Genomic DNA, 15,472 nt, shown 5'->3' on the forward strand with positions numbered 1-15,472 from the left:
GTTCAGCATATATTTACATTGATTGATTTTATCCCATGTTTAATTAAGGGGGTGAACAAACATAATATTTCTTCTATTTTCCTCACAAAAACCTGTGAGTTTGGTTGGGCTGAGAAATAGTGACTAGTCCAAAGTCAATTTGGCTTTTATACCTAACGTGAAACTAGAGCTCACAATTTCTTGGTTTCTAGGCCAATGCCTTAACCATAACATCAAATTGGCTCAGCCATTGCCTACTCCCTTTTAATAATGTGCATATAGAGCTTTTTCAAAACATTCTGGAAACAGTTTTTTTTTGTTATGTAACTTCATACCACTTGAACCCAAGATGTGGTGAAAATTGTAACATTTTTGCACATACATACCACAATTCCATTTTTTTTAGTTCCGTATATTTATTGCATGTTCAAACACAAAAAAGTCTTATTTCGTACAAAGAGATTCATGTGAGGGCCTCTAGATACATAAACTCTTGGGTATTATAACTGAACTGAATAAACTCAATTCTCATTTTAGCTTTTGGAAAGTTAGAAAAAAAGATACGTAATAAAAAGTGAAGAGTTTATTATTATATAGTAGCATATAGATGGAAAAGGATTTTGGCTCTAAATGTTAAGGCAGAGGTCAAATTTCATGCACTCATTCAAAAAAGAATTTGAGTCAGCTTGTGCAAAATATTGGCAATGCCAAATGGGTTGGCTAAACATTCCTGATAAATTCTATGTATATTAAATTATGTAAACCTACTTGGCAGATGTTTTTTAAGGGCCAGTGTATCTGTCTGCCAGATGAATTATGTACATAAATAGAGTGTGTTTGCAATGGTTCTTCAACATGCAATTTTTTGAGATGCTCCAGTGAGAATAATCTTCTAGATACTGCTCTCTGAACAAAGCATAGATTATATATTTATGAAACTATTTGGTGCAGTGAGGTGCAGAGAAGAACACTGGGTGGATGAAAATACAGTATACAGAAAATCAACAAGACAGCATAATTGTTGAAATGCAGAAGAATAGCAGCACCCTTTCATATGATTTCAATCTACAAAAATAATTTACCCTCAGATGGTTGTCATAGAAGGCAAATATGATAGTTGAAGTACAGATGCATTCGCCCATTTGGCATTCTTAATTAGTTTCAAAATTATAATTTCTTTAAAAAGTTGATCACATAGAGAAAGAGATATTGGGCAATGCAGTAGCATATTTTTATGTATGAAAGACCCTTTGTTCTCAATTTTCATGCAAAGATTGCTCTTAGTAAATGGCAAAATCTGACTGTCATGGAAGGCTGTTTCACTAGCGGCTAGCCCATATGTAGAACTTCAATAGTATTGCTCTGTAGCTCATTCTTATGTGTGCACATTTCTTTTACCATTCTTGAGTTGTGGAGAAACTGTCATGTTATCTTGAGATATTATTAATAGATGTGCTCCAGGCTGAATTCTTATTATTTGAGAAAAGAGTTGCTATTTTGAATCATGGTCTTCAAGTGCACCAGAATGAGGGGAAAAAAATTCTTTAAAGGACCATATTGAAAAATATTACCTATACCTGGAAGAGACCCAATATACTTTACTGCCTTGTTCTTCATTTGCTTCATTCGGCTCATCTGCATTTTCTTCTGGAAACATTTTCTACTATGTTATGCCTTTATGTGCATCTATGGCTATCTACAGAAGACTTGCAATTTTGTTTAGATTCAAATATTTGCTCTAGTTTTTAATCATCTGTTATATTTTTCATTATAGTTTTGTTATTAGGTGGCATAAAAGTTGATTTATTACTGATTTTCTAACTGAACTTAAGAACTGGTGTTCCTTTTTTTGCTCAGTTCTAAAAAGAAAGATGACACTGCTTCTATGATGACCACTCAATTCTATTTATAACCCTGGGTAATAAGTACGCAGATGTGCTTGTCAGTGAGACCTTGTCATAACAGTAGCTTTTAAAAATTGGAAGTAATAGCTGTTTTCCTAAATGATTTGGGGTTGTTGAGTTGGCTACTGTGTAGAAAACGCTGAATTCCTTTCTTACTTAGAAGAATGTCAAAGGAAACTTTTGTATTCACCTCTTCCACTCTGCGCTCCTTGCGGCTGCAACGAGAAAAGCTGGAGTGGGAAGAAAGGCAGAGGGCTGCATCTCGCCAGTTGGCCAGCCAGAGGTATCATCCAGGTGCCAGGAGCCTCCTTTCTCTCCCCAAGCCTACCAGGCATCTTGAATACTGTCGGGATCCTGCTCTTCACAATGCCCTTTACGCAGGAGACTTGCCCAGGATCCAAAGCATTTTTAAAGATAAAATCACTTCCAACTTGATTGTGGAGACCCAGGTGGAAGAGCTAGAGTGGTCAGCTGATCAGGGTAAGGTGTGTTATCTCTTGCAGAAAGAAAAGAAGTAGGGTTGGTCATTTTTCTTCAGGTTTTAAACAAACATTCACTGTTTGTATTGTGAAACAAAGGCTTCTAATATATGAAGTTTAATTCCATAAGAAATGAAGGAGTCTGTGTTGATTATTTCTTTTAGCTAAAAAAAAAAGAAGCTTTGAGTAAAGTAGAGGCACAGACAAGTTTATTTCCCGGAGAGCCTTTTATCCTACTACTACCCTGCCTTATTTATGTGTTCAGTCATCCACTTCCATGTCTAAACTTCACATGTTTTTGGTCATTCCTTTTTTTTAAAAAATATTTTCATTATTGTAAAAGGAAGGAAAGAAAGGGAAGGAAAGAATACAATACTGTTATCTTTTCAATAAGTAGTATAAGCTTTGCTTGAATTATAATTATCTGTTAAACTTTGCAATAAAAATAGAGAAAAATAAGTTATTCACAGCATCTATTTTCATTCTTATCCGAAACACTGATATGAAAGTAAAACTGATGAAATTAGAATTGTATGTAAAGTGATATAAGTTATAAACATCATTACAACATAGATATTCTAAGACCGAATTAATAGTAACAGTTAAGGTTTCCTAGAATTGACCACCCAGACTCGCTGGGAGATGGGTAGTATATAAATTTAATATGTTGCTCTTAGTTGTTGTTGTTATTCTTCTTTAGATTTAGATTTCTTTAATGTATTCTTTTATAGCAATAGTTTTCAAGCTCTATTTGGGGACTAGAGTCTTTAGTTTCTATTTCTGAAGCAAGACCTAAGTTTATCCCTAACCCTGTACCTGTTTTGATTATATTTTGAAGTTATTTCACTAATGACTTGTCACCAAACTATAATCTTCAGGAATTGGGTGAAAAGCAGAACATTTTAAATATAATACATTTCTTTTTTCTCTTCTCCCCACACTGCCATGTATCATCCTCTTTAAAAAAAACTGTGCAAGGAAATGTACCGTTGATGCAAGAGATTGTAGAAGGCTGTAGTTGTTTTTATGTTTTGCATCTTTTATTCTTCCCCTGTATTTCATTCTAGTGCTCAGGTTAAGCCTAAAACAGCATAGTATTTCCTCAAACTGTATAATAAAATTGAGTCAGGGCAAACTTCCACATAAACCAGCTTTTATATGTTTAGTATTTGAGGCACTAATACTTCTTGGAAATCCACGAATAAACATGTTTGAGTTATTTGTATTAATGTGTAAACTTCTAGGGAAGCCATTTTGTGGTCTGAGAATTATGAATATTTAGTTTTATTATCGTAGCTTTGTTGTCCCTTAATTTATATTCCATCTTTCTGAAAGTTCTCCATATATGTTATAAAATAAATGAATTCTGAATAAACAACAACTTATATGTAAAGCACACTTCAGCTGGTGCCCATCAACAAAGTTAGCAGTAATGAATGTGCTACAGGGAAAAAGTGTCCTCAGTTTAATGCCAGCCAACGTTATCGGATAACAAGCACATGATTAAACCACCGTAGCTACTTTACACAACTAAGGCAGTAAACCCTTTTGCATTACTACTTTTTTGCATTTTAGTATTTAATGACTATGGGCCTCACAGTTCAAGGATTGATATTATACGGCTAGTTAGGTCATGCTATGTTTTGTTCATATGTAACTGACAGACTGGATGCCAAATTGTAATTTTAATATAGATTTTATCTGTTATTTATTATTTTATTCTAAAATTTTTAACTGGATACTCTTTGAGTGTTTTTAACTTGTTCTGGTCTCCGATCTTTGGCTGTAATAAACTTACTTGACTTGACTTAACTGAAGCCTATATTCTGATAATATATTTTTCCATGTTTAGATACATGAAACTTTTGCCCAATCAATTATATTTGTCTTTGTTGGTTTTACAGGGTTGTGGGTGTTGACTGCTCAAAAGAAGCACACTTCTCCATTGCGAATCACAGCTGCCAGGGGCTATCAAGACTGTGTGAAACATCTGCTCTTGAAAGGGGCAGAGGTCAATGAAGTTATTGGTGGGAAAGCTGCTTTGCATGATAGCTGTGCCAACCACCATGAAGAATGCACCCGTCTGCTCTTACGCTATGGTGCTAATGCTAATATTCTTTCAGAGGAGGGGCTGGCCCCATTGCATTTGTGCACCACTCAGGAAACTTTGCCGTATGTCTGGGAAGTTGAAAGAATTATGGGTGTGATGGCTTAAAGGAAGATTAAAGACAGGCTAATAGGAAAGTAGTCACATATTTTGTAAAATAGCAAAGAAGGTTCTCCAAGTGCAAGAATTATTCTTTGATATTAAATTACTCTTTTGGGGCAAGATATGTAAGAAGCTGCACATTGGTTACTTTTTGAAGGCAGACTATTCCTATGGAAATCTTCTGTGAGTTCAATGTGATAGAAGGGCATATAGAAATCTTTTAGATTTTATTACCTGAACTACACAATTCATGACCCATTGTTTGAGAGATATTTCCTTATCTAAACCGAGAAACAGAATAACTGCAGGTGTGTAGAAAAGCAAAAGGAGTGGCGCAACTTCCTTTTCAAAAAATAATTTTATGAAAAGTTTTTAATAACTAGAATAGAAAAAAAGGGAAAATGCAAGAAAAAAGGATAAAAAGAAACCTCAAAAATGGGACTTCACACCATCATCATGGCAAATATAAACAATTCCATGATCTCTTCACCTCCTGTTATCTAATAAATATAAATTAATCCCATAATCTGTTTTAACAATAAGCAAATCAAATAAGTAATGTCTTCTTCAATCCAATTACCAGCAAAACATCTGAACAGCATTTAAGATTTTAACATTAACATATTGTTGTTGTTGTTAGCTGCGAAGTCGTGTCCGACCCATCGCGACCCTATGGACAACATTCCTCCAGGCCTTCCTGTCCTCTACCATCTTCTGGAGTCCATTTAAGCTCACGCCTACTGCTTCAGTGACTCCATCCAGCCACCTCATTCTCTGTCGTCCCCTTCTTCTATTGCCCTCGATCTTTCCCAGCATTAGGCTCTTCTCCAGTGAGTCCTTCCTTCTCATTAGGTGGCCAAAGTATTTGAGTTTTAGCTTCAGGATCTGGCCTTCTAAAGAGCAGTCAGGATTGATCTCCTCTAGGACTGACCGGTTTGATCGCCTTGCAGTCCAAGGGACTCGCAGGAGTCTTCTCCAGCACCATAGTTCAAAGGCCTCAATTCTTTGGCGCTCAGCCTTTCTTATGGTCCAACTTTCACTGCCATACATTGCAACTGGGAAGACCATAGCCTTGACTATACGCACTTTTGTTGACAGGGTGATGTCTCTGCTTTTTAGTGTGCTGTCTAGATTTGCCATGGCTTTCCTCTCCAGGAGCAAGCGTCTTTTAATTTCTTGGCTACAGTCCCCATCTGCAGTGATCTTGGAGCCCAGGAAAATAAAATCTGTCACTACTTCCATTTCTTCCCCATCTATTTGCCAGGAATTGAGAGGGCCAGATGCCATGATCTTGGTTTTCTTAATGTTAAGTTTCAACCCAACTTTTGCACTCTCCTTCACCTGCAACAAGAGGCTCTTTAGTTCTTCTTCACTTTCTGCCATTAGAGTGGTATCATCTGCGTATCTTAGGTTGTTGATATTTCTTCCGGCAATCTTAATTCCAACTTTTGATTCATCTAGCCCTGCCTTTCTCATGATGTGCTCTGCATATAAGTTAAATAGGCAGGGCGACAGTATACAGCCTTGCCGGACTCCTTTCCCAATTTTGAACCAATCAGTGGTTCCGTGTCCAGTTCTCACTGTTGCTTCTTGACCCGCATATAGGTTTCTCAAGAGACAAATAAGATGGTCTGGTACTCCCATCTCTTTAAGAACTTGCCACAGTTTGTTATGATCCACACAATCAAAGGCTTTAGCATAGTCAATGAAGCAGAAGTAGATGTTTTTCTGGAACTCCCTAGCTTTCTCCATGATCCAGCGTATGTTGGCAATTTGATCTCTAGTTCCTCTGCCTCTTCGAAATCCTGCCTGTACTTCTGGTAGTTCTCGATCCACATACTGCTGAAGTCTAGCTTGTAGGATTTTAAGCATGACTTTACTAGCATGAGAAATGAGTGCAATGGTGCGATAGTTTGAACATTCTTTGGCACTGCCTTTCTTTGGAATTGGAATGTAAACTGATCTTTTCCAATCCTGTGGCCACTGTTGAGTTTTCCAAATTTGCTGGCAAATTGAGTGTAGCACTTTTACTGCACTGTCTTTTAAGATTTTGAATAGCTCAGCTGGAATACTGTCACCTCCACTAGCTTTGTTGTTGCTCAGCTTTTCTAAGGCCCACTTCACTTCACATTCTAGGATGTCTGGCTCGAGGTCAGTGACCACCTCATTGTGATTATCAGGGACGTTAAGCTCATTCTTGTATAGTTCTTCTGTGTAATTTTGCCACCTCTTCTTAATCTCTTCTGCCTCTGTTAGGTCCCTGCCATTTTGGTCCTTTATCATGCCCATTTTTGCATTAAACGTTCCCTTCATCTCTCCAATTTTCTTGAAAAGATCTCTGGTCCTCCCTATTCTATTGTTTTCTTCTATTTCTTTGCATTGTTCATTTAAGAAGGCATTCTTATCTCTTCTAGCTATTCTCTGGAATTCTGCATTCAATTGGGCATATCTATGTTTTTCTCCCTTGCCTTTCGCTTCCCTCCTTTCCTCAGCTATTTGCAAAGCTTCCTCAGACAGCCATTTTGCTTTCTTGCATTTCTTTTTCTTTGGGATGGTTTTGGTTGCTACCTGTTGTACAATGTCACGAACCTCTGTCCATAGTTCTTCAGGCACTCTGTCTATCAGATCTAATTCCTTAAATCTATTTGTCACCTCTACTGTATATTCAACAGGGATATGATTTAATTCATACCTGACTGGCCTAGCGCTTTTCCCTACTTTCTTTAATTTAAGCCTAAACTTTGCAACAAGAAGCTCATGGTCTGAGCCACAGTCAGCTCCTGGTCTTGTTTTTACTGACTGTATAGAGCTTCTCCATCTTTGGCTGCAGAGCATATAGTCAATCTGATTTCTGTGTTGACCGTCTGGTGATGTCCATGTGTAGAGCCGTCTCTTGGGTTGTTGGAAAAGAGTGTTTGCTATGACCATCGTATTCTCTTGACAAAATTCTATCAGCCTGTGCCCTGCTTCATTTTGTACTCCAAGGCCAAACTTGCCTGTTATTCCAGTTATCTTTTGGCTTCCTACTTTAGCATTCCAATCCCCCATGATGATAAGGACATCATTTTTTGGTGTTAGTTCTATAAGGTGCTGTAGGGCTTCGTAGAACCGGTCAATTTCATCCTCTTCAGCACCGGTGGTTGGGGCATAGACTTGGACTACTGTGATATTGAATGGTTTGCCTTGGATTCGAACTGAGATCATTCTGTCATTTTGAGGATTGTATCCCAGTATTGCTTTTCCTATTTTTTTATTGACTATGAAGGCTACTCCATTTCTTCTGAGGGATTCTTGCCCGCAGTAGTATACCTGATGGTCATCTGAATTAAATTCACCCATTCCTGTCCATTTTAGTTCGCTGATACCTAAGATGTCAATGTTTAGTCTTGTCATCTCTTGTTTGACCACGTCCAGCTTTCCTTGATTCATGGATCTTACATTCCAGGTTCCTATGGAGAAAAAATCTTTACAGCATCGGACTTTCCTTTCACCACCAGACATATCCACAGCTGAGCGTCCTTTCGGCTTTGGCCCAGTCGCTTCATTCTTTCTGGCGCTACTAGTACTAGCCCTCTGCTCTTCCCCAGTAGCATATTGGACGCCTTCCGACCTGAGGGGCTCATCTTCCAGCGTCATATCGTTTTGCCTTTTGGTACTGTCCATAGGGTTTTCATGGCAAAGATACTGGAGTGGGTTGCCATTTCCTTCTCCAGTGGATCACGTTTTGTCAGAACTCTCGGCTATGACCTGTCCGTCTTGGGTGGCCCTGCACGGCATAGCTCATAGCTTCATTGAATTACGCAAGCCCCTTCGCCACGACAAGGCAGTAATCCATGAAGGGGAACATTAACATATATACAACTCAATACTCTACATCTCAACTGTAACAAAATCCCACTTAAAAAGGCATACAATGGTCCCAACATCCTGCTCTAGACAAAAGAAAACCCAACTTTAACAAGAGAGGGGTAATTTCTTTACAGAAGACAAGCTCCAAACAACATTTCAAACAACCAATCCTATTCACGTATCATGCATTCCATATCTTCCCTTTAAACCAGAGGTCCCGGACTGGTTCCGTGGAGAGAAGTTTTTCTGCAGACTGGAGGGGGCGTGGTTTCACGTACTGCCTGCATCCCGTGGATGGGGCTTGTTTGTGTGGACCGGTTTCTGGCATGCAGCCCAGTGCCGTTCCACGGACTGGGGGTTGGGGACCCCTGCTTTAAATTACAGGTAGTTCTCAACTTACTGCCATTCATTTAGTGACTGTTCAAAGTTACAATGGCACTGAAAGAAAAGGACAGTTGCCATCCATGTCATGTGATCAAAATTTGTACACTTGGCAACTGCTCGTATGACAGTGTCCCAGAGTCATGTAATCACCTTTTACGACCTTCTGACAAGCAAACTTATTGGGGAAATCAGATTCAGTTAACCATGTTATCAATTTAACAACTGCAATGATTTACTTAACAGTTGTGGCAAGAAAGGTTGTAAAAGAGGACAAAACATTTAATTTTCTTGCTTAGCAGCAGAAATTTGGGAGTAAATTGTGGTCATAAGTCAAGGACTACCTGTATAAGTGTATCCACATTTTACAAATACGTTGTTTCCCAGTGTCCTATTATAAACAAAAGATTAAAATTTAATGTAACAAATTATTTGTTTAAAAAGTTCTCCAAGCTTTTTCTTCTTTTTATGACACTATAATCTCTTAATTTGGGGTAGAGTTGGGGCGACTGGATGGAACTAAGAATTTATTGGCCAAATGACTTTACTGATGCCTATGTGGAATTTGCTGTTGCTACCTAGGATTGAACTCAACCTTCTGAATCGGGGATGAGTGTCTTCACCACTAGGCCATCATGCTGCTCTTCTCCAAGCTTCCTTATTTTAAATAAACAAAATTGCAAAGCCAATTTAAGTACTATAAAGTTAGTATTACATGAATTATAGGGGAAAAGGCTTTTATATCTAATTAAATATAAGCATATCCAGTATGCCAATTTTTTTCCAATTAAGACATCAGTAGATCCAATAAAATATCCCATTTTAACCCTGATTGAATAAACTTGACTATAGTCTTTTTTCCTTCTATATAGTACAGTCTTTCTTAATAATTTATTCAGATGATCTTTTAGAAATTTCTTTAGCACTTTTAAATTCCCTCGAAACAAAATTATTCCAAGTGTTCTCTAGAATTACTTTTACTTCCTTCTTAATTTTAAAACCTTATCCATTTTTCTCTATATCTTGTAATAAATTCTTATTCAGAGTCTTGTTCATATTTTTTTGAGTAAATTTTGCTGCATAACTTGTTCTGTAACATTTTTTGAAACAAATTGTTCTCAGGAAGACAACATAGCTGATATGACTGAATCAAAATCATGATGTAGGACACATTTATTTTTAAAATAAAATGTCAAAGTTCTAATATTCAAGTAAGCCCCAACATTTTTTGCGCCCTTTAAACTTTAGTAGCCTGTCTTGCTTTTTGGTGTTTAAGTTATTAAACATTAGAAAAATAAATCTTCATATTCTTATATTTAGGATTTAAGCAGTCACCTTGTCTTCTCAGCTTTGCTACTAGTTAGCAAGGGAAGTGCACAAATTTAGCATCCTTTGAAAGCCTTTGTTAGCTATTGGAGCAAAAATGATAAATTCTTCTGTTTCCCAGTTTCCACACACCTACATAAGAGATCACTGTCCTGAGGTTCTCATCATGAGGAAGAGGAACAACCATAAGGAGAAACTGTAGGCAATTTGTGCCTCTCTCTTTGATCAAGAAAAGATTGTAGGACTCAATCGGCATTGGCTCCTTTATAAATGCTGCAAATGTTGGCTCTGCTTGTCCACAGAGTTGTTTTCATCCTGCCATCTTTCCCAAGAAACTCAGGAGCAGGAACAAATTCCTGCCGACTTCCCCTTTGACTTTTCTTATAGGAAAGATAAAGTTGTTTATATGGTTTAAGGTAAAGGTAAAGGTTCCCCCGCACATGCGTGCTAGTCGTTTCCGACTCTAGGGGCCGGTGCTCATCTCCGTTTCAAAGCCGAAGAGCCAGCGCTTGTCCGAGGACATCTCCGTGGTCATGTGGCCAGCATGACTAGACGCCAAAGGCGCACGGAACGCTGTTACCTTCCCACCGTAGTGGTCCCTATTTTTCTACTTGCATTTTTACGTGCTTTCGAACTGCTAGGTTGGCAGAAGCTGGGACGAGTAACAGGCGCTCACTCTGTTACGCGGCACTCGGGATTCGACCCGCCAAACTGCCGACCTTCCGATCGACAAGCTCAGCGTCCTAACCCACTGAGCCACCGCGTCCCTTTATATGGTTTACCTTATAATAAAAGAAGTAATTGAAAGCTGTGCTTAACAGATCTGTAAAGAGAGTTACTGGATATAGTGGAATGAAGCCATAAGTAATTACAAGCAGTGCAAGAGTGCTTAACAATGGGGCATTTAGCTATGGGCATCAGAATCTATTTCTGCAATATTTTAAAATATATTTTAAAGCCAATAAAATGTAAGATTAAATAGCAATGGACTGTAGGGCAGTTGCAAATTTCCTTAATGCAACTCTGTGCCTTTCAGATGTGCTCAACTACTACTGGAATATGGGGCTTTAGTGAACCAGAAATCAAGAGATGGTCATGCTTCCCCATTGCATGTGGCTAGCAGGCATGGTCTAGAGGATCATGTCAAACTCTATCTTTGCTATGGAGCAAATGTTACTCATAGAAATCAGGAAGGAGAGACAGCTATCAACACAGCTTGTGCCAGTGCAGATAGACCTGAGGAGGCTGGACGCTACTACCAAGTGGTAAAGCAACTTCTGGATGGCGGGGCCAATGTCCAGATTGCTGGCCGAAAGAACCATACTCCACTGCACAATGCCTGCAGCAACTGTCACATTGGTATTGTTAAGCTTCTGCTACAACATGGGGCAGAAGTCAATATTAGTAATTGTGCTGGCAATACTCCTATGGACTGTGCTTTGCAAGCAGTGGAAGATTACCTGGATGAAGAGCCTGAAAAAGTTATAGCCATGTTGCTCAACCATGGTGCTGCCTCTATTAATCCTAAGGTAAAAGTGGTGCCTTCAGTTCTAATGATTTCTTGATGCTATGGGAGACCATTTCTTGAAACTGTTGACTTAGTTTTGGATTGCATAATATTATACCACAATAATACTATAGGTAAGGAATAATATTTGTAATTTTTAAAATGTATGGCCAACTCAGGGCAGTTTCCTTCTTGGACAAGGACAAGAGACTTGGTCCTTTGATTTCACATATAGAAGGTAGAGGATGCCAAACAGGCTCTATTCTACTAGATATCTAAGAGGAATGGATAGCACTACCTAAAGCTTTAACAATCAGAGGCACATGTTTCATTCTATGTAAAGGTAGGGGCAATCCTATAAGCCCATTTTTTTCTCTTCCAAGTCCACACCAGCCTTAAAAATAGAAACCATCTCCTAGATGAAAATTGACACAATGCTGTTTTTAATGTTTCTCTCAGATAGTGCTTCCTATAGGTGCTGTGAGAATATAGGGTTTTTACTTGAAAACATTGCTTTTTCCTTCCAAGATATTCATGCTTTTTAATATTCTTTTTTTCTCTCTCTTAATTCTTTTGCATTTAGATGCTAAAGTTTTGTGCATCATCACCTCGATCTATGGAAATAATTTTGAATTCTTATGACCGAATACTGTCATGTGATTCCTGGGTAGGATCTGTGCCCACTGAAATATGGCAAGTAAGTAACAGTACTTTTATTGTTCACCATTACTTGCATGTCATACTCTTCTACCATTATGTTGCCCTTAGGGTTTCTCTTGCTGAGTGAAATCTGGACTTGTACTACAATGTATGGAGCAAGATAGGGAAATGCTAGCTGAGAAACCTGTCAGTGTTTTGGGTACTATTCCTTTTTTTCTAAAGGAGAAGTAAACAATCGTGTAGTCAGTCTGACTTCATAGCTTAGATTCAAGTAATCATATCTTTACAAGAATTAGTTTTTACAATTGGATTGTATATACTAGAATTGGTTCCTATAAAGCCTTTAAAGTAACCATACCCTGCCTGAATTTTTACTGCGATCTGACCACTTAGTAATCGAGTTCTAGTCATGTATTAGAATTCATGACTACTCACTCACTAAGGGTTCTTTCTCCTATCTCTCAAGGCCATTATCTACACCCTCTACAATTTTCCTGTTCCTGTTAAAACTCCAAAACTACTTGTTAATTCTGGCTCTTATCACATTGTTTGAAAGTCAGCTGTATGCTCTCAAAAGATTAATTCTCCTTTAAACAATCAAATTATATTCTTGTGTACCACTGAACATAACTTGATCATGTAGTGCAGGGGTCCCCAACCCCCAGTTCGTGAACCAGTACCGGGCCATGGCACGCCAACAACTGGTCCACACAAACAAGGAAAGCCCCATCCACAGGATGCAGGCAGTATACAAAACCATGCCCCCTCTGGTCCGCGGAAAAAACTCTCTCCACAGAACCAGTCTCTGGTGCCCAAAAGGTTGGGGACCTCTGATGTAGTGTAAATGAAGAATCACATGATGGTATGTTCTGATTATCTCTGAAGAAATCTTGCAGGGTGGGGGAGACATTTCTATGCAGTAAAAAACATTGGTAAGTCTAGAACTTCTTATTAATGATAGTTTTGACAGTTCTGTTAGGGATTAAATTTCACAAATTATATATACTCTTGAAATATAAAGTAGAATCTAAAAAGATCTAAGCTTAGTTGGCTGGTGGAACTATGACATCAGACCAGCAACAGATATATCATAAACTGGCTTACCAATCAAACAGACCATATCTGGAAGTTATGTCAAGACTAAGCAATAAATGTTAGAAAAATAGCGGTGGATGAAACTGCACAGCTATTGATATATATTTTAGTTCTTGACTGTCCTGATACAGACAATATAATAGATACAGCTTAGAACATTTGGAGAAAATGGTTTAGAATTTGGAAATTTATGTAATATTTAGGAACATACATTATATGTGTATGAACCAGAGAAATTTAAAGATTACTCCATTGGGCGTGTAGTCTGTTGCAGAATATGAGAATTTTTCTTTACAAGGGAACTGTTATAATTACTGTATAGCATGTCTGTCTCTTGATGTTTTCCTATTGATGCACCATATATGAACAAAACCCACATTTAATTTTTCTTTATGTCTTTACAGGAGCATCAAGTGTTCTATGATTCAGCTCTTTTCCTGGTGAATCAGCCTCGCCCACTGCAACATTTAGCTCGTTGTGCTATTCGGAGACAGTTAGGGATGCGTTGCCATAAAGGCATCTCCCAATTGAAACTGCCTTCTTCTTTGCATGAATATTTACTTCTCCCTTTAAAGGGTTATCTGAAATAAGATGGCAAAATAGAGAGCAATTAGTAATTTAATATGATTCCATCATCCTGTAATGAAATACTAGTATTGCCACTAAAATGGTGATTAAATTGCAAATAGCGAACATTTTAGCTATGCTGACAGACATAATTCTTGTACCTCCATGTCAATTCTTGTTCTTGGATGTTATGCAAGTATAATAATTAAAGATAAATATGACTTGGATGTATCACTTTCAGTGTAAATCAGAATTCGTTCCAGAAGAAAAAGCTGAAAAATATGAAATTTTGACTGTAATACAAGAGTGAGTCCTGTTAAGATACTCTGAGGCATGCATATCCGATCGATTCAGGCTGGAAATTATTTTCTTGCACATTGAAGTTCCATCTACACAATGAGCATGTGTGCATATTATTATCCTATCTCTTTGGCATGAAGGATTCTCACTAATCAGCTAAGTACTATATTCTGTCCATCTAAATAGAGTGGGTATTCACATATGTCAATATTGATCCTGATTTAGTTCAGTTGGCCTTGATTATAATCTTTACTTAAGAATGTATATGCTGAGGATAGATTGATAGAGAGATTAATATCACTGGCATATTTTTATATTCAGTTAAGAATCTGATACTAATTGTAGTGACAATTATTGGTGACCCGTAAACTTCTTGGGGATGAAGTGGAATGGAGTGGGACAGTCATTAGCTGCTTTGGCAGTGACAAATTAAACATTGGCAATAGGGAGAGTAGTCCTATCTATAATTGCTATCTTGCAGGATCCAATCTGGCTCGGTCACTGGGACCAGAGGCTTTGTCTTCCAAGCTTTTGAGCCCCCATCCTCTCATGGGACTTCTCTCTAGCCTGAAGATGGGCTCCAGCATGAATCAGAAAACTCTGAAGACACAACCTCTGAAGTGCAGGTGACCAACCCAGATTTGATCCTGCAACATTATCCTGGAACACATATATCTGCCTTCATTCATAAATCTTTATCAAGATATAAGCTGGAAATACTAAATGGGGTCAATTCCCTGGCGTGCTGTCCTTGGAAGAAATAGTATCCTGAGGACATGTTGAGAGAATGATGCAAACTATATGAGCATCAAGATGAAGATTTTAAATCTTTGGGCTGGAATCTGAAATAAAAATACTGTCCTATTATGCCAATAAAAGAATATATGTGGAACCAGGTTGAACTGTGAAGTTCTTGGTGCTCTCTGAGCTTGTTTTCATTATCTGATTAGGTAACATCTTCATAATGAAACATTTGCCTTAGAGAACAAAAACAAAAAGAGTAATTGAAGTCTACAAGATGGTGTAAGACTAGCAATATTCTTGAAGGAACTGACAGCACTTCATTAGTCTCTGCTTTTATAATAAGTCTTTAGATAAAGATACTGTTGTAGATGAGGATGAATTAGGTACATCTTACCTGGATGCCTCAGCTGGAGTTTTCTGCTGACTGCTAATGGCAACCTTGTGTAGGGGTCTGGAAACTAACTAGCCACAA

General features: G+C 38.0%; 1 protein-coding gene across 1 annotated transcript; it reads left to right on the top strand.

Moving 5' to 3' along the window:
* Positions 1-745: 745 nt before the first annotated feature.
* Positions 746-15,104, top strand: ASB16 (ankyrin repeat and SOCS box containing 16). Its single transcript, XM_081345003.1, has 5 exons — positions 746-2,363; positions 4,267-4,534; positions 11,164-11,656; positions 12,218-12,331; positions 13,794-15,104. The coding sequence occupies exons 1-5, from the start codon at positions 2,048-2,050 to the stop codon at positions 13,977-13,979; spliced, it is 1,377 nt and encodes a 458-aa protein (XP_081201129.1). The 5' UTR covers positions 746-2,047; the 3' UTR covers positions 13,980-15,104.
* The last annotated feature ends 368 nt before the right edge of the window (positions 15,105-15,472 follow it).

Source organism: Vipera berus (genome assembly GCF_964194415.1).
Source record: "Vipera berus genome assembly, chromosome: Z".
NCBI classification, from domain to species: Eukaryota; Metazoa; Chordata; class Lepidosauria; order Squamata; family Viperidae; genus Vipera; species Vipera berus.

What these genes read in the sequence shown, in the direction of transcription:
- ASB16 (XM_081345003.1), top strand. Translation starts at nt 2,048, where the DNA reads ATGTCAAAGGAAACTTTTGTATTCACCTCTTCCACTCTGCGCTCCTTG. An exon ending in CTGCCTCTATTAATCCTAAG is followed by an intron (nt 11,657 to 12,217) that starts GTAAAAGTGGTG and finishes TTTTGCATTTAG; the next exon opens with ATGCTAAAGTTTTGTGCATC. An exon ending in TGCCCACTGAAATATGGCAA is followed by an intron (nt 12,332 to 13,793) that starts GTAAGTAACAGT and finishes ATGTCTTTACAG; the next exon opens with GAGCATCAAGTGTTCTATGA.